Genomic DNA, 25,112 nt, shown 5'->3' with positions numbered 1-25,112 from the left:
TGGTGATAGCATCTCTTAAACATTAGGATGCATAATAAGCCTGACTTTCATTGTTTTTTTCATTTCAGGATATCTTTTGCACAGGGAAGAGAGAAGCAACTAATAAAAAAGACAAACAATTATTTGCTCAAAAGCCAATGCAGTCTTTGCATATGTGAGCTGATATGTATGTTGGATTCTGCTAGATTATTGGAATACTGGAACTGTGATGGTGCATATAATGAAATTCCTTACCTTAAACTATGGGGTCTGAGATTGTAAATATCTTTATTATAGCTGATGTCTCTTACCACAGTAATTTTACTTTTTGCTATAAGAATAAATTTTATCATTGCTTATTTTCATAAATTTTTGTCTAGAGCCACAAGTTATCTTTAGGGTAAGAATCTGTCCAGGTTTGTTTGCCACCACCAGATATTTATAAAATTTGAAGAAAGAGCATGGGCTCATTTTAAAAATAATCTCCTGTCTACTATGGCCAATTTTTCATTTCTTCTGATGATTTTAAAAAGGAAGTTCCAATTTCTTCAATTAATCACTATAGAAACTTAGACCTCCTTAGGAAATGAAAGGAAAAATTAGGTTTATGCAATAATGTCTCTCTGTATACACAAACCACACTGACAGGCAGACCCTAAGCTTACCTGTAAATGGCAACACAAAATGAACTCAACAGGAATTATGACTTTTTTCTATTTGTTTGTTTGGTTGGTTCCTATACTGGATTATTTGTATGTATGTACTATGTATGTATGTATGTATGTATGTATGTATGTATGTATTTTACATGTCTCTGAGTTTTTAATGAGAGGGAGAGAAAAAGGGTGTGTTCTTGGGCATGTAGTTTAGTGGAGAAAGTCTGGAATGAATTGGGGGAAGGAAAGTTATGATAAAAATATAGTTTAGGAAAAATTTATTTCCATAAATAAGATAAAAAGCAAAATCAATGATATCTTGGAAAGGTTTTTTTTAATGTTCATAGCAGCTTCACTTACAATAGCCAGAACCTGAAAACAAGCCAGATGCTCCCCAACTGAAGAATGGACAAAGAAAATGTTGCATAGATACACAATGGATCACCATCCCGCCATTAAAAACAATGGAGGTAGAAAATCTGAAGGCAAATGTTTGGAACCAGAAAAGATCAGGCCAAGTGAGGCAACCCAGACCCAGAAAGATAAATATGGTACACATTCATCCACAAGTGGACCCCAGATGTGCATAATTTTCTGTATTTACACAATTTAGCTTACTCATCATTTGCTTAGATATAATACCTTCCAAATATGTTTCATGTCTTTTTTATCTTTTCTTTTTATTTATATAAAATATCTTTTTTTTCTTACATGATATATCCTGATTAAAATTTCCTCACTATCTTCTGCTCCATGATCCTCCTCATCACCCTTCCTCAGATCAACAGCTTTTTTGATTTTCATTAGAAAGCGATCTGGGCTCTAAAAAATACTTATAAATTATAATATAATGTAATAGTATATGAAATAAAAATTAACACATCAGAATAGTACAATCCTAACACACAAGAGGAAAGTTGCCCAAGAAAGCACATAAGAAACAGATATAGACACAGAGACCCACAGGTTCACACTCTCAGGAACCTCAAAAACCACTAGTCTAGATGCCATAATAAATACACAAAATACAAAATATAAAGTAAAAGAGAAAAAAGAAAAGGCCCTGACAGGACATTATGATACAAGGAACCACCATATACACCACTAAGTTGGTTTTCTGTTGGCAATCTAGTACCAGTTTTATAGTCTATACTTAAAAGTAGTTTTTTGTTTTCCCAGCAAGACTCTTGTAGAGAAAACTAGACTTCATTGGCAATTGGCTAGCAATTGGAAATAGCTACTGTGTTAGGAATAGAGGAATGTGTACCCTCCCCTTTCAGCTCTAGGACTTTATCTGGCACAGACAGTAGCAGGCCCTGTGAATGTTACTTCCGTCTCTGTGAGATCACATGTGTTTCAATCTTGTTGATGTTGAGAGCTTTGGTGTCCTGTATTCCTTCTGCCTCCTACATTTTTTCTGCCTCATCTGCCACAGTGTTCCCTGTGCCCTGAGCATGAAGATTAAAGGGAGGCATACAATTTAGGGCTGAGAATTCAAATGTCTATCACTCTTAGCATAATGTCTGTGTGGAACTCTGTATTTGCTCTTATCTCCTGCAGGAGGAACTTGCTCTGATAATAGTTGAGGAAGGCATAGTTATATACCAGAAAACCACAAAGAGTCATTTTATTGCTATATTCCTTTAGTAGAACTGTAGTATTTGGTATTATCCTAGGTTCTTTTGCTGTCTAACTTCAGGTGCATGGTCATGACAACAGTGACAGATACATTTTCCATTTCATGGAGTGGATCTTAAGCCAAATCTGATGTTAGTTGGTTGCTCCACAAAGATCTATGGCACTACAGCACTATTATATCTTGCCAGCTGGACAGCTGTGTGTTAATGTGTGTGTTTGTGTGTGTGCTTGTGTGTGTGTGTGTGTGTGTGTGTGTGTGTGTGTGTGCTAAATGTAAGATGTATTCTACATACTGTACATTGTTTTGCCAATGTTTGTTCCTTTATTTGTTTTGTTTTATTCGGGGTAAGTGTTTTTATTAGTTTGGTTTCTAAATGGAGCAAAAAAAGTGGTCATGAAGTGGGGTGGGAGGGCAGTTAAGGAGGATCTTGGGGGACAAACTATGATCACCACATATTGTACAAGAAAATGTATTTTTAAAAGTTACCCTGATGAGTCAAAACAATGGAATCTGGTTTGTTTCCAACCTAATTATATTGATGGACATAATTTATCATCCAACTTATACTTGAGAGTTTACATTATGTGAACTATAAAAAGACAATTACTGATACAAGGCACACAGCATGTAATGTCTTATGCATTTATGTAAATATACACTAGACTAGAATTAAGAAGAGTCATAAACGTTATTCCCAAAGAACTTTTTATCATTTATGAAAGTTGATAAACTATAGAGGAATGTGTACTCATAAATGTGCAGCACTAAGACAATACAGAGTTTCAGCTCAAGGAATATGGGGCAGTGTATCAAAATTGAAGAATTGTGAAGGGCTGAGTACAGGAAATCTTTAGGTATGTATGTCAAATTAGACAAAAGGTCAGGTTATACAGAACCGGATACAGCAGAGAGATGAACAATGTTTGTACATTTAACATAAACTTATGTAATTGACTGCATGGGTAAGTATCTGATTAACCAAAATCTGACATTAGGCTGTAATTAAGAAATATATTGGTCTTTGTTCCACTCTAGTATACAGCTCAATATGCAAATAATAAAGAGAGTAATTTCTTCATGCCAAAATATATTCATTTTTTAGAATGTGCTTTTCTTCATAGAAAAAGCATACATGAACCATAAGATTGATGCATCCAGGAATCCTATCAAAGGCATAAAAAACACATGAAAATGTATTAAATTATGTGGTGTTAAAACATTAAAGTATACAATCTTGAAGAGGTAAAGAATACATACACATCTCATTCATCTTTTATTTAAAAGTGAGAGCACAATAATTTTTTATGAACTCAACTTTCTAATTTAGAGAAATTTGTAAATAATATTAAAAGATGTGAGAATAAAGATGGATTTCATCAATAAGAGAAACCAATAAATATACAATCTTAAATCACTATTTTATCTGTGACAACTGAAAGATTGGTGTTAAACAGGATGGAAGACTTCTATAAAATTAAGAAAAACATGGACTATGCTGTAAATTTGACTTTTTCTTTAGAATGTCCTTTGTTCCTGACATGATGAAGCATGTTCCTATGTGGTCTGAACAAAATAATATGGCACTTGGGGACAAAGATGCAACCCAGGAGTCCTGCACTGGAAGCTAAGATAGAGAAGACTTCCATAGCCATCATGAGTTTCCCCTTGGTGCTGTGGTAGACAGGAAGGAAGGTGACCCACACACTGAAGAACACCAACATGCTGAAAGTGATGAACTTGGCTTCATTGAATGTGTCAGGCAGGTTCCTGGACAGGTAAGCCATAGTGTAGCTCCCAAGTGCCATGGAGCAGAGGTATGCCAGGACAGAATGGAAGGCAATAGTGGAGCCCTTGTTGCATAGAATAATTATGTGTCCATGTTCAGTGTAAGCATCTGAGTCAATAAATGGAGGAGAGGTGCTCAGCCAAATTCCACAGAGCACAAGTTGGATGAGGGTGCAGACGGGAATGATAAGATTAGTAGCCCTTGATATCATTATCCACCTTATCAGTCTCCCTGGAAATTTGATCTTAAAAGCCAGAACCACAGTAACCGTTTTGGCCAAGACTGTGGAGAGAGCCACAGTGAACAGGACTCCAAATGAGCTCTGCTGCAGGATACAGGTGGCTGTGTTGGGATGGCCAATGAACAGCAATGGACAGAGAAAACAGAAGATCAGAGTGATGAGCAGGATGTAAGTGAGAGCCTGATTGTTGGCCTTGACAATGGGGGTATGGTGATACTTCACAAAGACACCAAGAACACCAACTGTTACTGTAGAGAGTCCCAATGCCAAGTAGGTAAGTGCCATCCCCAAAGGGTCTTCATAGGACAGAAATGTCACTGCTTTCTGGAGACAGTAGTTCTGCTCTGTGTTTGCATAATGACTTTCTGGACACCTCACACAATGATCCATATCTATTCAGGAATTAAATTTATTATGAATCTCTGCTCAGTTTCCCCTTTTATCTCAAGCCACTTCCCAGCACCCTTTGTCTGGCATTTGCCCACATTTCCTTTGTTGTTCAAGACTCAAGTAAATCAGTCCTCTATAGTGAAAATTCCCAAATGCTCTCTAATCAAACACTCCAGGTTGATTCTACCTATCTTCTTTGTTGCATATAAAGTGAACAAGTCTATCCTTTATATTGTTATACTTAAATATATTTCAATTTAGTGATGAAATGTATTTTTATTTATTCATGTAGTCATGTTACTGAATTAAACTGCATAAACCTAACTTGATTATGAGATGACTGAAATTTCATTCTTATGATGTCGTTCTCAGCCATCAGACTAAATTTAGCAATTGCCTTTTGTTTATTGGATACTCCAGTGTGTTCATTCTTTGACAATGCTTGTGGAATGAGAATTATTAGATTCTTAAAAGCTGAAAAACTCCCTGTGTGAACCTGTTTAATAACTTCTAGGGAGAAAAGATGTATTTAAAAAATAGATATAAAACTCTAGTTTTAGTCTTGGTCGTGGAATAATTTTGTGATACTTTATCATTTATAATTGGTGAGTTTCATCTTTAATTCAAAACAAATAAATATCACTGTATTTATTACATGTTTACATTAAGAATATTTCTATTTCAAGAAACCGAGCAAAGGAAGAGAAATGGAAGGCAGAAGGCAGAGAAGCTGAGAAACGGCCCGTCAATGAAAACAACGGAGGCTCACTCCCGCAGGAGACCCTCTTAAAAATCTAGTCAATCCCATCGTTAGCGTCTTGACCATGAGGAAAGTTTAATACATTTCACCTGCACCATCCCTCAGTGGCACAACATTAACTCTGGGTATACCCTGTGCTGTGGGATGTTCTGTATGTTCTGTGGGAGTCCGTTCGCGGGCTCCTCGTGGCTTTACCCAGCAGGTCCAAATAGAGGATGATCAGGACCACGGATGATCAGGACCACGGACCTGAGTGCAGGTGTCTGAGATGGTCTGCACTTGGCTGTGCTAGGGGATGGTCTGTATGGCAAGTTGCTCTGATTGGTCAATGAATAAAACACTGATTGGCCGTGGCTAGGCAGGAAGTATAGGTGGGACTAACAGAGAGGGAAAAAGAAAGAACAGGAAGGCGGAAGGAGACTGCCTGCAGCAGCCGCCAGGACAAGGAAGATGTAAAGTACCGGTAAGCCACGAGCCATGTGGCAAGGTATAGATTTATAGAAATGGACTAATTTAAGATATAAGAAAAGTTAGCAAGAAGCCTGCCACAGCCATACAGTTTGTAACCAAAAAAAAAAAAAAGAATATTTCTATTTCATATTTCTATTAAAATATTCAATATTTTTGCAATGTGGATTTTGTAATTATTAAAGTCTTTTCAATTTATCATTTTCTATTGCCTGCTATAGATTTTATTATATTATCATTTAATTTGTTAGTTCTTCAGATGTGCCTTCCTTCTATCTTCTCACTCTCAAGGTACTCTGTTTTTTCTATATCCCATGTGCTTACATCTATGTGTGTAGAAGAGCATGAATGCAGTGTACGCACAATCATATATCTTCTTTAGTAAATGCACAGGGTATATAAGTCATAACAAATATTTTTTAAAAATCTAAAATAATTTTTTTATTTTTATTTTTTTAACTTAAAAGCTTATTTTTATTCTTATTTATGTACATGTGTGTTTGTAAATGTGTATGCCATGTATGTTTGAATGCTCTTGGAGGCATGAAGTCAGTATCATAACTCCTGAAGATGGAGTTAATGACAATTGTAACCTGTCTGAAATGAGTCCTAGACTCTGAACTTGGGTCATTGGAAAGAACATTAAATGTTCTTAAGTACTAACCCAAAGCCTTTAAAATTGCTTGGGTTTTTTGTTTGTTTGTTTGCTTGCTTGCTTGCTTTTCATTTTTTTCTGTTAATTTTGAAGCTAATGTTTTTCTTTTTAATATTACCCTAGCTGGCCTTGAACTTGCTAAGTAGACAAAGCTGTGTCAAATTCAAATATATTTGTATGTGTCTGCCTCATGAGTGTTGAGAATACACCAATCCATCCTTACATTTACTTTTATAATTACATTTGAATTCAGTTTCAAATATTGTTATAAAATGGATATGTGGAAATATGCAAACAATTAGAAATAAAAATTTAAATCCCATGGTTGGCTTTAGGTATAGATTTGTTAATACACATCATGATTATATAGTTTAATTTATTCTATATTTCTAGGACAAAATACACTAAGGTGAAATCTAAATCTTCAGACATACAAAACCGTATCAATAGATACATCACGATCATATAATTTAAAATGATTTTTTAATTTAGATACACCTCATATAGGTTGTAAAATACAGGATTCACTGTTTTGAAATATTTAGTACTAATGTTTTAGTACTTTTTCTTTCTTATTGAAAAGGGTCTCATTAAAATGCAGTCATACAGTACATCATATTGATGTTTCTAGTTTCCTCCAATGAATATAATTAACATGTGCATGAACAAACTGTGGCTCCAATGTACACAAAGCCTGTTTGCACATTTAATTTTTGAAGGGTCTGTACAGTCAGTCTCAATATACATATTTTAAAATTAGGCAAATTAAAGTCACCAAAAATTTGAATGTTTTAAACTTTATTAATTAATATTAAAACATCTGAGTGTTCGGGAAAACCATTATGTCATTCAAAAAATTCCAGCTATTATGAGAAGCAACTCATTTAATATAAATGATAAGGTTTAGGAATCTTCTTTAAGTTTCTCTCCATATTAAACATTGTGAGTATATGTGCTTTTTATATTCATTGCTATCAACTGTCTCATACTTGTTTAATGTACCCTGGATAAATTTTGACACAATGTTCCTCTACTATATCCTCCTTTGCCTGGAAAAGATGGTCCTTCAAATTCAATGTTCTCACATGTTCTAGGAACAAGAGTGTACATCTATGCCTGGATTATTCACAACACTATCCTTATCAAAAGTGTTGATTGTGCCATTTCAACTAGTTTCACAAGATATTAGGAGCATATCTGGGTTCGCTTGCAAGCACTTACAAGGTGGTTCATGTTACCTGTCACTCAACCTACAGTGATCTGATACTACATTTACATTGAGTTGCACCAAGCAAGTACATGGTACACATACATGAATGCAGGCAAAGCAGTCACAGATAAAACAAAATGAATAATTATAAAATAAAACATTTTCAGATATGTCCATGTGTAAATTAAATACAACCTTTCTAACACCTCTAATGAACCTGGAACCATGACTAAAATTATGTAACTAAAGGCCATAAGGATCCATACCTTTAATGTGTGCTAACTATGAGATAAATATGTTTTCAAATACAAGATAAGTCAGAAATTTATGAAGTTTGTGCATGCGTGTGTGCATGCGTGTGTGTGTGTGTGTGTGTGTGTGTGTGTGTGTGTGTGTGTGTGTGTTCAATGCCATGGTGAAATGAAGACTACTCTGTGATGGGTAAAATTGTTCTCTGAAAACAACAATGACTATAAAGGATGAACAACATACATCAAGTATGAGTTTCAATGGACAGAGCACCAATTAAATTGAGGATAAAATGAACCAAAACAATTTTATTCTAACTGAAAGAATTACGGGACTTATCTCAAATGTTCCTTCATAGAACTTTTCAATCTGCTTAGAATTTGCAGAAGATTGTTTATAAGTGAGAAATTCCCTAGTGAGTCTGACACTTACCTGTCTCATTGGAAATCTCATTGTCTGGACAAGGAGTGCAATCATAGCAGCAGACAGCCTTGCCCTCCTGGGGAGATTTTCTGAATCCTGGAACACAACTCTCACTGCACACAGAGCGAGGAAGCTGGTAAGTAAATATAAAAGAGAAAATATTGGGGAGTGTACTGTTTTAAAACAATAAAACTGTTGTTTTTCCATATTGAACAATCAGATAGAAAGCTTTTATATTATTTGTAGGTTGCAGATTCTTTTTTGATGCATTGCTAATCATTTCAACATAGTATACAATATGAAGTTCAATTTGTTTTAACAATGACACAAAGAAAACAGAAATCTGAATGGTTGTGGAAATATAAATGGTAGGAAAAAATAATATGTTGGTTCACTGATTACATATCATAGTGGGCAACTGTAATATCATACTGATCCTATTCTATACTTCCTCACAGCTGGAGTGAGCAACGTTGTTTCCCAATGGTGTTGCTTCATTTATATTTGTCAACTTGACAGGATTCAAAATTATCACATAAACTAATCTTTGTGACTAAATGAGATGATCTTGTTATGGCACTTGAAGTGAGAAGTTATATTCTATAATTATATAGCAACATTTCATTGGCTGTTGCTAAGGACTGAAAGAAAAACAAAAATGGAGGTGAAGAGCAGTGCTCACTTCTATCTACTTCTTGACTGAAGATACAATACGACTCACTTTCTCAGGCTCTTGCCAACATGATTGTCTGAATCATCGAGTGCTCACACCAAATGTGACTCAAGTAAAATCTATGTTGGGAGGTATAGACAAATTCCTTCCCTTTCAACAGCAAGACAAGTAATTAACCAATGCATATGTGCCCTCCATGCTACTGTGCATTACCAGGTGACTGAAATCAAAATAACCATGCACTGGTATTTCGTAATCTGGCAGATTAATCAGTACTTTTGTCAATTGGTTTCAGTGCAGGGATTAAATCTTAATAAAAAGACACCTTATTTATCACTGCAAATAAGTGATCATAAGTTTGGAAAAATAAACAATCCCATCACTCAGTATAAGTTAACAGAACCTTCCTCATGTGACATTAGTTTTGTACATTGAGATGGGCACTGAGTAAGGAAACAACAATAATTACATCCACATACAAATATTTATTGACATAGAGATCAAAGCAATGAGATAAGATCCAGCCCACCTCTATAAATCCTATAGCCCACTGTATCATATGGTCAGACAAAAACAGTTCTTGACCTTGTGGAGCTTTTGGAGAAAATGTTCCAACTTTCATCTTTTTTCTGAGGCTCTCTGGAAAATTCCAGATGTTGATAATATCATATTGTGCATCTAATTTCTTTTGTGAATCCAAAACAACAAGGTCTCCAGCACCATTTTTGAACTGGATATTCTTGAGAAAAGGGTGTAACTAAAAGATATGCAGAATCTGATGATTAAAAATTCCCAGAAAATTTCAATGCAACTTGATGAAGCAATGTGTGTCATTGTCCTAAATCCCTAACAAAAATGGCAAGCTATACTAAGCTATCAACATTTTAATGGATCATGACCAAAAAGTAATAGGAATATGTTGTGTTTCTATACTGCCAGTTAGTTTCAAAAGAAAGATTTTACGCACACACACACACACACACACACACAAACAGAAAGATTTAATCAATGAATATTGATTCAAGAAAATGTCCACAGATTTAAGTGCCAGTCACATCCAAATATTTAAGTAATATACTCAAAATTACAATTTGCAAATGGGGTTTTTATGTCAAAATATATTATAGTGGTCAGTTAGGTAAAATAACCTTAGCTTCAGAATGTCAAATATGAAGATCTACTAGCATTTGAATATTTAGAATCTAGTTCTATTTCTATTATGAAATATACTTAGAGATTTTTGGGGTTCAACTGCGTATATTATCATGATAAGATTCTGAGGGTAATTGTAACACAAAGTGGATAATGACATACACGCATTTTAACTATGTTATTGCCACCCATTCATCATGAACAATGATACATGTGTCTGCAATGATGTGCAGATGATACATTACATACTTTATCTCAGGTGCATTTGGGCAAAATATGCCACAGTGTACAAGCATTTCCTAAGTGCTTTTATAGAACACAATATGTCACAGTGCTTTGTTAAAAATATACAGGAAAAGAAATTACCTCCCAAGGGAAGTTATATATCTCCCCATTTTCATGGGGGTTAATTTGTACTTGTTTGAGTGTCATCTCATGGAGACTGTGAGCCACAGCATACACAGAATTATATAAATTGAAACTCTCTTCAGTCATATCCATTTCCCAAACATTTTTAGGCAACATTTCCAAAGAAGCATTGGGTAGACAGTTAGGCAAAATTTTACAATCAGGTCCAGAAAAAGAGCACTTGAAGTATGAGTTCCAGAACAGAGCAAGAAAATAGTCCTCTGGGTATTTGGAAGGGTTATATGTCTGGATAAATTTCCTAAAATCAGAAACCTCAGTGTGGTGATGTGCAAAAATGAGACTCCCATGGAATGTATCAATTATCAAAGATTTAATAAGAGAACTTTCATCCCATTGTGACTTCAGGACCCAGACTTTCCAGTTCAATAAATGTGCTGCTATAATCATAATTGCACCATATAAGGATTCATGGTCACCATAAATGATAACCACATTTGCAGGTGATTTCTCAATACGCAGGTGAGTTTTTATGGAAGGGTCATAGTAGGAGACAATCGGGATGTCTGGAATCATTTCTACAAAAGCTAAACACACTCTGTACCTGTCCATCTCTTCTCTCAAGTCTGATAGACTCTCAGCCCCTGTGTGGTCATCCATAATAACCAGTCCCACCCAGGTCCAGCTGAAATGAACCATCAAAATGACAATGCCATGTGAAAGAGATATGTCCTTGGGTGCTGTCTGATAGAGAGAAGAGAACTGGCGTCTGTCATTCAGCATAGTGTCAAATGGCCCAAAAGTAAGCTGAAGGAAATTTAAGATAGGAAACAAGAGTGAAGACATTGACATAGAACACAATCTTAAAGTGAAGGGGGCACTTTGGATTGGTATAGACTAACTTATGATCATGATGTTATAAACTCCCATCTTGTTTCCTAAGACACAGATCCTCACAAGACAGAATTTATCTGAAAACACACACTAGGCTACAACCTCTTCCTCTTCTTCATCTCAAGCAAAGAATATGAGGTTATATAACCAAATGCCTGTTTTATTTCTTTGATAGATGAATGACACAACATCATTTCCTTACATATGAACACATCTGAAATGTCTGCAGTTTAATGCAAGTTTCTTGTTCACTCACAGACACGTCCCTCACCTGTGGATATTTGTAGAGGTTTAGCAGTCTCCCAATATTTGCAGATGTTGCCCATGATGCTCCTGTAAGTAAAGCAGCAATCTTCACACTTCTACAACTATAATTAGGACATATATTTCGTAATCCTGTGAGGCTAGTAAAAGTTCCCAGAAGACTACTCCATTGATTGCAAGGGACATAACCGAGATAAAATCCTAGAGACGTGTTGGGTAAAATGTGAGGGTTTCTGTTGATCTCCTCAATGGCGAATCTGAAGGCCAAAGAAAACTGGTAGCTCCTCATCTTGTACCTACAGAGAGGGATTATCATTATTTATGAATGGGACTCATATCATACTCTCTACCAGTATGATGCAATGGCTCTCATACCTTCTATGTTATATATCTATAGACAATAATTTTTGTTGTCATGGTAATGGTTATAATGTAAATGTCAGGGTATATAGTAAGTGGTGATTTAATTACCTTAAAGCCTCAGATGGACCTAAAATTTCAGGACAGGAAAGTTGACGTGAACTGATATTACCAGTGCAATCTTCTGGTAAGTAGAGACACATACAAATGCCCCTAATTCTTTGATGCTTTAACAGCAGATGGCAACTTCCATCCTTTACCCCTAATGTGTACTGTAAAACCTCAGGGCCCCACAACACATTCACACTGTCTGTACATAGAGGGAGAGGCTGCAGCATTTCAGTTGTTTTAATTAATATCAATGATGCTTATGGGTATGCCTGAGTGTTTTGCATGCATCAACCCCAAAGCAACATTTGGATATGAACCTGGAGGGGGTTGAGGGTCTTCCATCCAAGCACATATCGGTGAACAACCTTTTATTTCTCCCAGTGCCATCTCCTTTTCTTTTCTGAGAACCATACAATGAAGAGCAGAATGAGTGAGTGAGCTTCTTATGGTTTAATAGCCTACATACATACCTCTGGGGGTTTTTTCTCAGAATTTTGTATTTTCCCTCATCTGCCACCCTCTTTTTCTATCCCTTCACTATGTTCTTACCTCCCAAGAAAAAGGGACTTCACAAGAACCTTGAATACCCTGCTAGGAGATATTTGGACATTCTGAAAATATCAGACCTCTAAGGGGTTTATTTTGTATTTCGGAAAGTTTTGTTCTCTTTTATTTTGTTTTAACATTAATAGATTTTAACCTATATATTTACTGGCTTCTAAAGAGACATAATTGCAATTCACAGATACCAATAGACACTCTAAAGATTGGTATTGGCAATGAGAGACAAGCTTCATCCATAAAAGCGCTATTATAGTAGGCTCAACAGCGTCTCACTGCTAATTCTGACTGGTAAGTTCAAGTCAATTTCCTCTAACTAAGATAAAATGTCCTTTGCCCTTCATGCTGCTTTGTTCTCTGAGTGTCTGCTTTTGTTTCTGCCCAGAATAACATGTTTAGTAAAGATTGCTATGTTAAGTTTCCCTTTTACAATGGAGTGATATAAATTTAAACTCACCATAAAATCATAAAATCTTAGTTTAGTAGAATTTTTCTTTTGTTTTATAGATGTAGAGACTACCCATATAGAATTAATGTTTGTTGTTCATATCATGTATTTAATAACAAAATGATTATAAGTAAATGCTTCTGTAAACTAAACCTGAGGACTTTGACCTCATTCATTTTGTTCATAGTAATATTAAAATCACAAATTAATATTAAAATCAAATGTGTATATAATCAATACGACCACAAGGGGAGAATAAATAAAAATGACTATGTCACAGAACAGTTCTTTCAAACAATTAGTCTGAGGTTTTACTTATAAATTTAATGTGTACTTTTAAGTCAAAGACAAAGAATCATACAATTCAGGTCAAAACGATATTTCCTGTATTTTATATAAACTTTATTTCTACAATATGGTTCATATCCCTTAGGGTTTTCAATTTCATTTAAGAAATATTGTTCCTACTTTTTCTTCTAGCAGGTTCAGAGTAGCTGGATTTATGTTGAGGTCTTTGATCCACTTGGACTTAAGTTTTGTGCACGGTGACAGATATGGATCTATTTGCAGCCTTCTACACGCTGATATCCAGTTATGCCAGCACCATTTGTTGAAGATGCTTTCTTTTTTCCATTGTACACTTTTGGCTTCTTTGTCAAAAATTATATGTCCATAGGTGTGTGGGTTAATGTCAGGGTCTTCAATTCGATTCCATTGGTCCACATGTCGGTTTTTATGCCAATACCAGGCTGTTTTTATTACTGTAGCTCTATAGTAGAGCTTGAAGTCGGGGATTGTGATGCCTCCAGAAGTTGTTTTATTGTACAGGTTTCTTTTAGCTATCCTGGGTTTTTTGTTTTTCCATATGAAGTTGAGTATTGTTCTTTCCAGATCTGTGAAGAATTGTGTTGGTATTTTGATGGGGATTGCATTGAATCTGTAAATTGCTTTTGGTAAGATTGCCATTTTTACTATGTTAACCCTGCCTATCCATGAGCATGGAAGATCTTTCCATTTTCTGAGATCTTCTTCAATTTCTTTTTTCAGGGACTTAAAGTTCTTGTCATATAGGTCCTTCACTTGCTTGGTTAGTGTTACCCCAAGGTATTTTATGTCATTTTTGGCTATTGTAAAGGGTGATGTATCTCTAATTGCCTTCTCAGCTTCTTTGTCCTTTGTATATAGGAGGGCTACTGATTTTTTTGAGTTGATTTTGTATCCTGCTATGTTGCTGAAGGTGTTTATAAGCTTTATCAATTCCTGGGTGGAATCTTTGGGGTCACTCAAGTATACTATCATGTCGTCTGCAAAAAGGGAAAGCTTGACTTCTTCCTTTCCAATTTGAATCCCCTTAATCTCCTTATGTTGTCTTATTGCTCTGGCTAGAACTTCAAGTACTATATTGAATAAGTATGGGGAGAGTGGACAGCCTTGTCTTGTTCCTGATTTTAGTGGAATTGCTTTGAGTTTCTCTCCATTTAATTTGATGTTGGCTGTTGGTTTGCTATATATTGCCTTTATTATGTTTAGGTATGTTCCCTGTATTCCTGATCGCTCCAAGACTTTTATCATGAAGGGGTGTTGGATTTTGTCAAATGCCTTTTCTGCATCTAGTGAGATGATCATGTGGTTTTTTTCTTTGAGTTTGTTTATATGGTGTATTACATTAATGGACTTTCGTATGTTGAACCACCCTTGCATCCCTGGGATGAAGCCTACTTGATCATGGTGGATAATTGTTCTGATGTGTTCTTGGAGTCTGTAGGAAATAGTCTTGAACGCCTTGGCATAGGAGATCACTTCCTAAATATAACACCAGTAGCGCAGACACTGAGACAAACAATCAATCAATGGGACCTCTTGAAACTGAGAAGCTTTTGTAGAGCAAAGGATACGGTCAACAAGGCAAAGCGACAGCCTACAGAATGGGAAAAGATCTTCACCAACCCCACATCTGACAGAGGACTGATATCCAGAATATATAAGGAACTCAAGAAATTAGACATCAAAAGGACCAACAGTCCAATTGAGAAATGGGCTTTAGAACTAAACAGAGAATTCTCAACAGAGGAATCCCAAATGGCTGAAAGACATTTAAGGAATTGCTCAACTTCCCTAATCATCAGGGAAATGCAAATCAAGACAACTCTGAGATACCACCTTACGCCTGTCAGAGTGGCTAAGATCAAAAACACTGAAGACACTTTATGCTGGAGAGGATGTGGAACTAGGGGAACTCTCCTCCACTGCTGGTGGGAATGCAAGCTTGTACAACCACTTTGGAAATCAATATGGCGCTTTCTTAGAAAATTGGGAATCAATCTCCCCCAAGATCCAGCTATACCACTCCTGGGCATATACCCAAGAAATGCTCAATCATACCACAAGAGCACTTGCTCAGCTATGTTCATATCAGCATTGTTTGTAATAGCCAAAACCTGGAAACAACCTAGATGCCCTTCAACTGAAGAATGGATAAATAAATTGTGGCACATATACACAATGGAATACTACTCAGCAGAGAAAAACAACGACATCACACGGTTTGCAGGCAAATGGATGGATCTAGAAAAAATCATCCTGAGTGAGGTAACCCAGACTCAGAAAGACAAATATGGTATGTACTCACTCATAGGAAGATGCTAGATGTGGAACAAGGATGACTAGACTGCTACTCACATCACCAGTGAGGCTACCTGGAAAACGGGACCCCAAAAAAAGACACGGAGAAATGGACAAGAGCTACATGAATAGCCTGGTCATGAGTGGGAACAATGAAGGGCGACAGTCGAGGGAAAGAGTGGGAGATCCTAGCTGGATCAAGAAAAGAGAGGGAGAACAAGGAATAGGAGACCATGGTAAATGAAGACCACATGAGAAGGTGAGAAGGGGAGGAAGCAGAGAGCTAGGGAGGCCCACGGAGATCCACAAAGATACCCCCTCAAAAGACTGCTGGCAATGGTCGCGAGACGGCAGGAACTGACCTACTCTGGTGATGGGATGGCCAGACACCCAAATAGTGGTGCCATAAACCCCATCCAAGGACTGAGGAATCTGAAGGCAGACATCCACGGCTGGGCCCCTGGTGGAGCACTGAGAGTCTAATTAGTGAGTAAGAAGAGGATTTATATGAGCGAGAATTGTTGAAGCCAAGGTTGGATAAAGCACCGGGACAAATAACCAAATGAATGGAAGCACAGGATCTATGAACCAAAGGCTGAGGGGCCCCCAACTGGATCAGGCCACCTGAACGGGTGAGACAGTCAGTTGGCTTGATCTGTTTGGGAGGCAGCTGTGCATTGGTGCCAGGTCCTGGACTCGTTGCATGAGTTGGCTGTTTGAATCCTGGGACTTATGCAGGGACACTTGGCTCGGTCTGGGAGGGGGGAATGGACCTGCCTGGACTGAGTCTACCAGGTCAACCCCGGTCCTCGGGGGAGACCTTGATCTGGAGGAGGTGGGAATGGGGGGTGGGCTGGGGGGAGGGGTGGGCGAGAGGGGGAGAACAGGGGATTCTGTGGCTATTATGTTGAACTGAATGGTGTTGTAAAATAATAATAATAATAATAATAAAAAAAAAATCAAAAAAAAAAAAAAAAGAAATATTGTTCCTATAATGAATATTTTACTCATATTGTGATATTATCATCTCTTTATATACAAACATGTTATATCTGTTTTTTTAAATGTGATATATATGTACAATTTATGAATGCCTATGCAGGAATAAAAATTTTAATTTTTGTGGGGATAATTTTCACCAGGAAACATGGTTAAAAATAAACGAACAAATATGTGTTTGAAGATCCAACACAGTGATTTTATCTTCTTAAGTAAAGCACAGGGAACTACTACTTTCAATTCTATTAGACCAAAATTAGACACCAGGACATCTTACATGTGAACATATCTTTAAAAATGAGATCACTTGATGATATTTTTAAAATATGGGACAAGGTTATCTATCTATGTAATGATAAATTATCTTCATACATAGTGAGTAAAGAATTTTCAGTGTGACTGTATCTGGTTCACCCACATTCTCATCAGAAAGACCATCCTCATTTTCTGTAAATAAGCCTTATGGTGAATTTTGATGGGAATGAAACTTGGTGTCGATGAGACTATAAAGAGAAGGATAGACATTACATGAGAAAGAATATTCTCACAATAGATAGTAAGTTTATTTGTTAAACCTCCTATGTCTCATCGGGAATTTATTTAGAAATAAATCACAGCAAGGGAAAGTATGATTGTATGTGAACTTGACATGGGCTCTACTTTTGATGGCTTTTCTTGGTTACCAAATTGACTACATATAATCTCAATTATAGAGGTCAAGAAGCATCCTTTTAATCCAGATAATGTAGATACTTCCTTAATCAAGATCTTGAGGCAAGAAGACATACCTTTAGTGCAGATCTAATTCTGATGGACACTTGTACAAGGAAAAGGGAAAGAAGGAAGCTTTTTCTCTTTGTCTACTTGCTATCCCCCCACTAACAAGTCCATTCTTTTACTTGAATTAGAACCTACTTCTGCTGCATTCCAGGATATATATCAAGATATGTGGCTTTGATATATTAACCAGGAGATTTATATTGATCCTCTACATCAGGTAGTCAAAGGAGTATATGTATACATGCAAACATGTGTAAAGTAAAAGGTAAAAAAAATAATAATTGAGCAATACTTTTCAAATAGTAGTTACACTGGCAATCCAGGTAAAATAAACTTTAATACATAGAATAAAAATGTTACAGATAATATATGTAAATAGAAAAATACAATAATATTCATAGAATTTGAAAGCTGTTTTCTGGAACTTAAAGTATTTATGCTACAACATAAAATACACAAATCTAACACACAAACACACAAAACAACAAACATGCATTTGAAGAGCTAGAAGAGAAAATAGAATGTTCTCATCATGACAAAATGGCTAATATTTTGTAGAAATGTGTATCTAGTCATGTAAACATGTTGAAATAAATGTAAATGTATACAGAAAAATAAATTGTAAAAGTGTTTTAAAATTACAAAACAATAGAGCTATAACAAAAAACAAAAATGATAAGAACCTCATTCATAGTGATAGAATATCTCTAAGACAGGATGAAGACTTTTCTGGGAATGAGGTCGAAAGTGGAATAAATGTGTTATATGTCATTTTATTTTTATTTTAAATGTTTGATGGGCCTCCAAAATGATTTTCAAAACATCTCTATACATTTTCATGCCCACCTGCAGAAAAAAATTGTTTATCTTTCCCAACAGATTTTCAAGTATTTATGGTTAGATTTCTTGATGATAACCATTATAGTGTTGTAAGCTGGTACTTACATCTAGATAGTTCTGATTTTCTTTAAACATCAAAGAAAAAGCTAACTATTTCTTTGAACAAAGGAGACAAAATAAGCAGTTGAGGACACACAGCCTATACAACAAGTACAGCTGACAGTCTGAGTGTCAACATGCAGGGCAGTGACATTAGACCACTATCTTCCACTTTTCATAGAAATCAATTCAAAATGGATCGCAGCCCTTAGCTTTAAAAATGAAACACTGGCCAGGCGGTGGTGGCGCACGCCTTTAATCCCAGTACTCGGGAGGCAGAGCCAGGCGTATCTCTGTGAGTTCGAGGCCAGCCTGGACTACCAAGTGAGTCCCAGGAAAAGGCGCAAAGCTACACAGAGAACCCTGTCTCGAAAAACAAAAACCAAAAAAAAATGAAACACTAAATAACTGTCAAAGTCTTGGTGTGGGCAAGAACTTACAGAAGATAATGCCAATGTCACACAAATTAGCTTCAGCTACCAAAAGAATAGAACTACACAAAATGAAGATGCAGCTACAAAAATATTGAAAACAATATTCTTTACAGCAAAGGAAACTATCGTCAGAGTACCACATATGCAATAAATAACTTTCTTATTGTTCTTTAGATGATAAACTAATGTCAAAAGGATTCAATAATCTGATGAAGTTGTAAACCAATGCAATAAATCCTCAATTCATCAAATGGGGTAATGGCATGTACAGATTTTGTATAAAAGTAAAGCACATAAAACCAGAAACTACTTTTAAAAAAGTTTTCAACATCACTGATCATCAGGTAAATACAAATATAAAAATAAATTAAGTGTTGATTGTTTTCATATTTTGAGTAGAGTAACAATGTTTCAAGATACAAAGATACATCCTTAGTAAGACATGAATAGCAGTATGGATTTCTTAATGTTTTCTGATTCACATCATTTCCATTGAAATCCAAAGGAGATAGAACATGTGAGAAATTGGTTTAAAACTTGAATAAACAATACTGGAAAAATTAATGGGTGTTTAAATCATTGATATTTCAGGGAAAATCAAATCACATGGAGTTCATATTATTAATGAAGGTAAATGGGTAGGGTAATTGAAGTGCTTATATCAGTAATTAGAGCATGGGTATACATGAGAAAAGTGAATAATCAAGAAATGGATGAAAAGATTTCGATCAATCTTGAAATGTATAACTTTTTTCACAAAAGGTAACATAAAAAATATTGAAATGTGTATAGCATTGTGAGAATATAGAATAATCACAAAACAAATGTTATAGCCTTTAACATGAAACATGTTTATTAGTAATAAAGCACCTAATTGGAAACATTATGAACTTCAAGTCATCAAGAAATATATTCTATATGAAACTGAAAACTTTCTGTTAGGCAAAGGACGCTGTCAAAAAGACAAAATGCCTGCCTCCAGAATGGGAAAAGATCTTCACAAACCCCATATCTGATAGAGGGCTGATATCCAAATTATATTTTTAAAAAAACAGAAAACTAAGTATCAAAAACAAATATTCAATTAAAATGTAGTAAATCTAAATAGAAAATTCTCAACAGGTGAATCTCAAATGGTCTGGAATAACTTAAAAAATGTGCAACATCCTTAGCCATCAGGAAAACACATATCAGAACAATACTAGTATTCTATCTTAAACTTTTCAGAATGGCTAAGATTAAAAACTCAACTGACAGCTCAATCTACTGAGGATGTGGAGCAAGGGGAATTGCTCCATTGCTTGTTGGAGTGCAAACTTGGACAACCATTTTGAAAAGCATTATGGTGGTTTCTCAAAATTTGGGAATAGATCTACCTCAAGACTCAGCTATAACACTCCTGGAAATACATCCAGAGATATTACACCATATGACAAGGAAACTTGGTCAACTATGTTCTCACAAGCTTGATTCATCATAGCTATGAACTGGAAACAACCTAGACACCCTTAAACTGAACATAAGATTAAGAAAATGAGGTACATTAACACAATGGAGTATTTTTTGGCTGTTAAAAACAAAAACATCATGAAATTTGCTGACAGATAGATGGAACTAGAAAAGATCATCCTGAGTGTGGTAACCTGGACCCAGTAAAACAAACATGCTTTGTATTCCCTTATAAGTGGATGCTAGCCATAAATGATAACCATGCTACAAGGCACAGACACAGAGAAGCTAAGTAACAAGGAGGTCTCAAGAAGGAGGGTGAGAAACATGAATTTGTTTCATGTTCTGAACACAACAGATACACTCATAGCTGTAATATTAAAATGGCATTTGACTTGTCATGTCAATTGCACATTTAAGTAAATGTGAAAAAATGATGTCACACATGAGTAGAGAGATCACCAGTTTGTAATCACTTAGAGGAGATATTTTCATCCATTCAGAAAATGACTTTAAAATGTACCTTACCAGGAAATATGGCAACCTTCTCATATGCATAACCAGAATTAATCTGAAAGGTTATGTATTTCCTTGAAGTACACATATAAATGTATATAAAACTGTAAAGATATACATATCTGTATGTCTGTTTATATTTATAAAACACTATGTATGTATGTATGTATGTATATAGGTATATATGTTGTTTACATATCATTTTTAAAATTAGAACCACATGAAAGTAAAATAATTTAGAGAATAATACACAAAAATTATTGTAGTGTGCTATATTCCTGGCCACACATGCTATGTTCATTTTCTTATGATTATCAGGAATAACATGCCCTTGTGCATCCAATCAAAATATGAGGAAAATCAAGTAAAAGGCTGAAACAAAATAATAATATTTTCTTCATGTAGTCACATAGATACACTCCTGTAAATGGATATCTGTCACCATATTTGCATCATCTGTTTCAGAATAAGTTGTCAAAACATACTAATATCTCCCAATTTCCCCCTCTGATTATTTCTCCTACTCTATATTCCCTGTGCTAAAGTCTTAGCACTTCATCTAGCTTTCAATAAAAATACAATCATATCACAAGGACCTAAATTTATCGTCACTCCTAATTGTCTATATTCTGATTCTGACTCTCTACCTGAACTTTGCTTCTGCATTTCCATTTTACAGCACTGTGTTAAAAATTAGTATAAGCCATCTTCCTCCATGTCAGATCCCATGAATCTTACAGCCACAGAAAAGTATGCACAGAGTAAAATGGATTGTACTTCCTTCACAAAGCATTATGTGTAAGCATTTCCCTTCAGCAGAGTTCAAGAACTTCTATTAACTTGGCTGACACTGTCCTCTAATCTTTACAAAATTAACTTAGATACTACCCACTGAGGTCACTATCAGCATCTATGTGACCTCAAAAATATATCTGTACTAGTTGTAAATAATTACAAACATAGGAATGAAATGGAGCAAATGGTACAAAATTTGATAGAATCTAAAAGAACACTAATCAAAATTATAGATAAAAATCATAAGTCATTTTGAAAGCATTTGAAAAGAAATAGATCTAACTCGAAATTCTCATATTCTGACTTGCTAATCAGCAGTAGCTATCACAGGCAGTCCCTGTCACTCTACTATTACACAAAGACTCTGTAGTCACTGCAAAGAATGCCATCATTTCTTCTCAAAGGAGAACAATCACACTTTGAAAATGGCCCAAAACAGTGAGTCAAGTTGTAGGATATTCCATCTGAACAGAAAGCCATGAAAATGTCAAACCACTGGACAGAAAAATGCACTGCAGAGGAACGTAGAAAGATGCAGAGTATCAAATGTGTAAAATAATATTAATTAAAGCAAACTCTTTTTCTTTGAGAGAAGAAAAAAGGGAACAGGAAGACACACCTGAAAAAGAGTTTTTTGAGTACAAAAGAGGGAATGCCAGAATGGGAAAAAAATTAAATTCTTGTGAATTCAAATTAATCTGAGGATGATAAAATCTGAATAATGAAAAGGCATACATTTTAAAAGTACTTACTGGACCATACTGCGTTTTCCACTTCTGAAACCACTTGTTGTAGTCTCAAGAACATAAAAAAGTGGAACAAGTGCAGCAATCACCACATTTCCACCATGATATAAATGATATTTTGCTCTTTGACTGCACTCAGAAGCATCAAAGGAGGACAAAGGAACAAGAGACTGCAGGAGCCAGAAAAGAAAAATCAAAGAGACCATTATAAAATAGAAGTGTCTACCACACTGTAAGCATGGGGGACAGGGATCCCAATGTGTTCAGCAGCTACATATAGAGCTCATATTTTTGGAAAAACAAAAGTTTGTAATATTGTTGGTGTCTGAAGTCATCACTCTAATCACATACACTTTTTTGACATGTTTCATCTACACTCCATGGAGAATTTGAAAACCTTTCTTCTCTGAGACTTTCCATCTGAGATCTGGCATTCAAGATAAAAACAAGCTTCAGAAGACATTTGGGATCTTCTTTAACCACAGGACGCATGACTTCATCTAAGAGGACAGACACCAAGACCCCAGGGATGACTCTTCTTGAATAGACTTGCCCAGAGCTCTCTACCACAAAAGTTACATGAGACAGTGACTCAGGATGATGCAAAGACCTTGCAAGGGAGGATGTCAAGGGAGATGAGAGGGAAAACATCTTGAAAATTTTGTCAAACAGACTGCCTCAGTGAAAAGTAGTTGTGCATCTGCTCTATAAAACTTTTAAAAATGCCCATCTAACTTGCCAATGTCCTGGAGGAATCTAAAATATTGTTTTTACAAATCTTGCATGACTACATACCAATATTTCTTCCATGTCTCCCTATACTCCAAAATGTTTTCTGTCTAAATCCTGGGAAACTAACAGGCTAAATTCATGAATTCCAAATCAATGGCTCAATCAATGATGAGCTTAGGTTTTCTATTTACTCTTTAAACACTGACCTACTGTGCTATTGTGTGTTATTTTCAATGTTGAATCACTCATTTAATATAAAATCCTAATATCCCCTACATCCAGAGAAAGAGATTCAGCAACATTTTTGCTTTTCATTGAACATGGAGTGCTGGAAATACCACCACCACTTTCAATCAATCAATCAATAAGAACTTATCTACTCCACCAAACATGTATAAAATATTCATTCAGAATACTTTAAATGAACTCTATCTGAAGAGTTGAAAGTTCAATAATTGTGAATATAAAGTCTGAAAACATTATCATGCACACATTTACCTAACATCTCACACATATCTTCACATGGGCTCCATTCTACCAGTTTACAGACCCTAAGTGGCAAAGTTGAATGTATCTTTTAGCTTCAAACCTGAGCACTGCCTCATACCTCCACTAAACATCTGCTATGTATTAAGGAACAAGTTCTGAATACAACAATGTCATTTATGACTGTCACAGAGGCCTGAAGTTTCTTTATATTGAAAAAGATAAGAAATGACTCTAGACTTGTGTCTCCCAGAAGGCTAGGTTAAGACTCTAAACGCTAATACCTTAGACTCCTGATTGAAAATTGGTTATTTTATGAGGAGATTGCTGTGGATAAGACCATTATTGTTGGACCTGGTGTGATTGGAAAGATCAATAGCCAAGATAGAGAACATGGAGTCAAGGAGCTGATATTTCATGACCTGCCTCACAGTAAAACCTAATTACTTTTATTCAGAGGTTCAGAGTATAAGCATGTCAGTTTGAATTTCTGTATTCCAGAGCTGTAGGAGAATAGATTTCTCACGTTTTACAGCACTCATGTTTTGTTTGGTATTGGGCTGGTGCAAATTATTTTCAGCAAACATTCTCCTGGGTAATTTAAAACAAGACATATGATTTTTCTGTATTACTGATATATTTTTATTCTTATTAATTAATTTATTATTTGATACTAGGGGTTTCATATTAGCGCTAGGACTTAAGATCTCTTTCTTTGATCTACCAACATATGTTTATATTACAGTTTATATGTCAGTATTGTAGAAATCAAAACAACACACATTTTCATTAAAGGGGGAAAGAAATTTGAAATTTGAAAAAATTTAAACAACATGGGCATTGAGATGAGGAACAACTTAGAAACCGTGATGAAGAACAAAGATCTTTAGTTAGACTGTATCTATATCATTATTATTAGGGTTTTTTATTAGCTTATAAAATAATGGGTTTGCCTAGACTATTTCCATAGGAGCTTATATTTTACTGATTCTTCTCCACATCTTATACCCCTATGCACATTGTTGGAACACCCTTCTGCCTCATTATACCTACCTTCTTCCATTTTAAACTTGTCCTGTTTCCACTACTTTCCCTAAAGATGTGTGATGTTTCATGGGGAAACTATTTCTCCTACTACAAGAATTACTTACCAGTTCTCCCTTTGAACTTTATGTAACAACCTCTTATACTAAAGCAAGACTTCAGGGAGGAGATTTTTCAAAATAGTTTCAGCTCATGAGTCTCTAGCACTATTTCCAAAGTGCATGCTCTTTCAAGCAGCAGGGGCCTAAATTCTGGTATTTTGGAAGTCTGTGGACAACACTGAAC

General features: G+C 35.5%; 1 protein-coding gene across 1 annotated transcript; it reads right to left on the bottom strand.

The window, feature by feature from the left end:
• Positions 1–3,764: 3,764 nt before the first annotated feature.
• LOC143270404 (vomeronasal type-2 receptor 116-like) lies at positions 3,765–22,579 on the bottom strand. The gene is made up of 6 exons (XM_076560332.1): positions 22,572–22,579; positions 11,813–12,101; positions 10,648–11,454; positions 9,659–9,886; positions 8,466–8,589; positions 3,765–4,693 (listed from the first exon to the last, which is right to left on the bottom strand). The coding sequence occupies exons 1-6, from the start codon at positions 22,577–22,579 to the stop codon at positions 3,765–3,767; spliced, it is 2,385 nt and encodes a 794-aa protein (XP_076416447.1).
• Positions 22,580–25,112: the final 2,533 nt, after the last annotated feature.

Source organism: Peromyscus maniculatus, chromosome 23 (genome assembly GCF_049852395.1).
Source record: "Peromyscus maniculatus bairdii isolate BWxNUB_F1_BW_parent chromosome 23, HU_Pman_BW_mat_3.1, whole genome shotgun sequence".
In the NCBI taxonomy this organism is placed as follows: Eukaryota; Metazoa; Chordata; class Mammalia; order Rodentia; family Cricetidae; genus Peromyscus; species Peromyscus maniculatus.
Note: the sequence above shows the minus strand (reverse complement) of the source record. Positions and strands in the feature narration are given on the sequence as shown.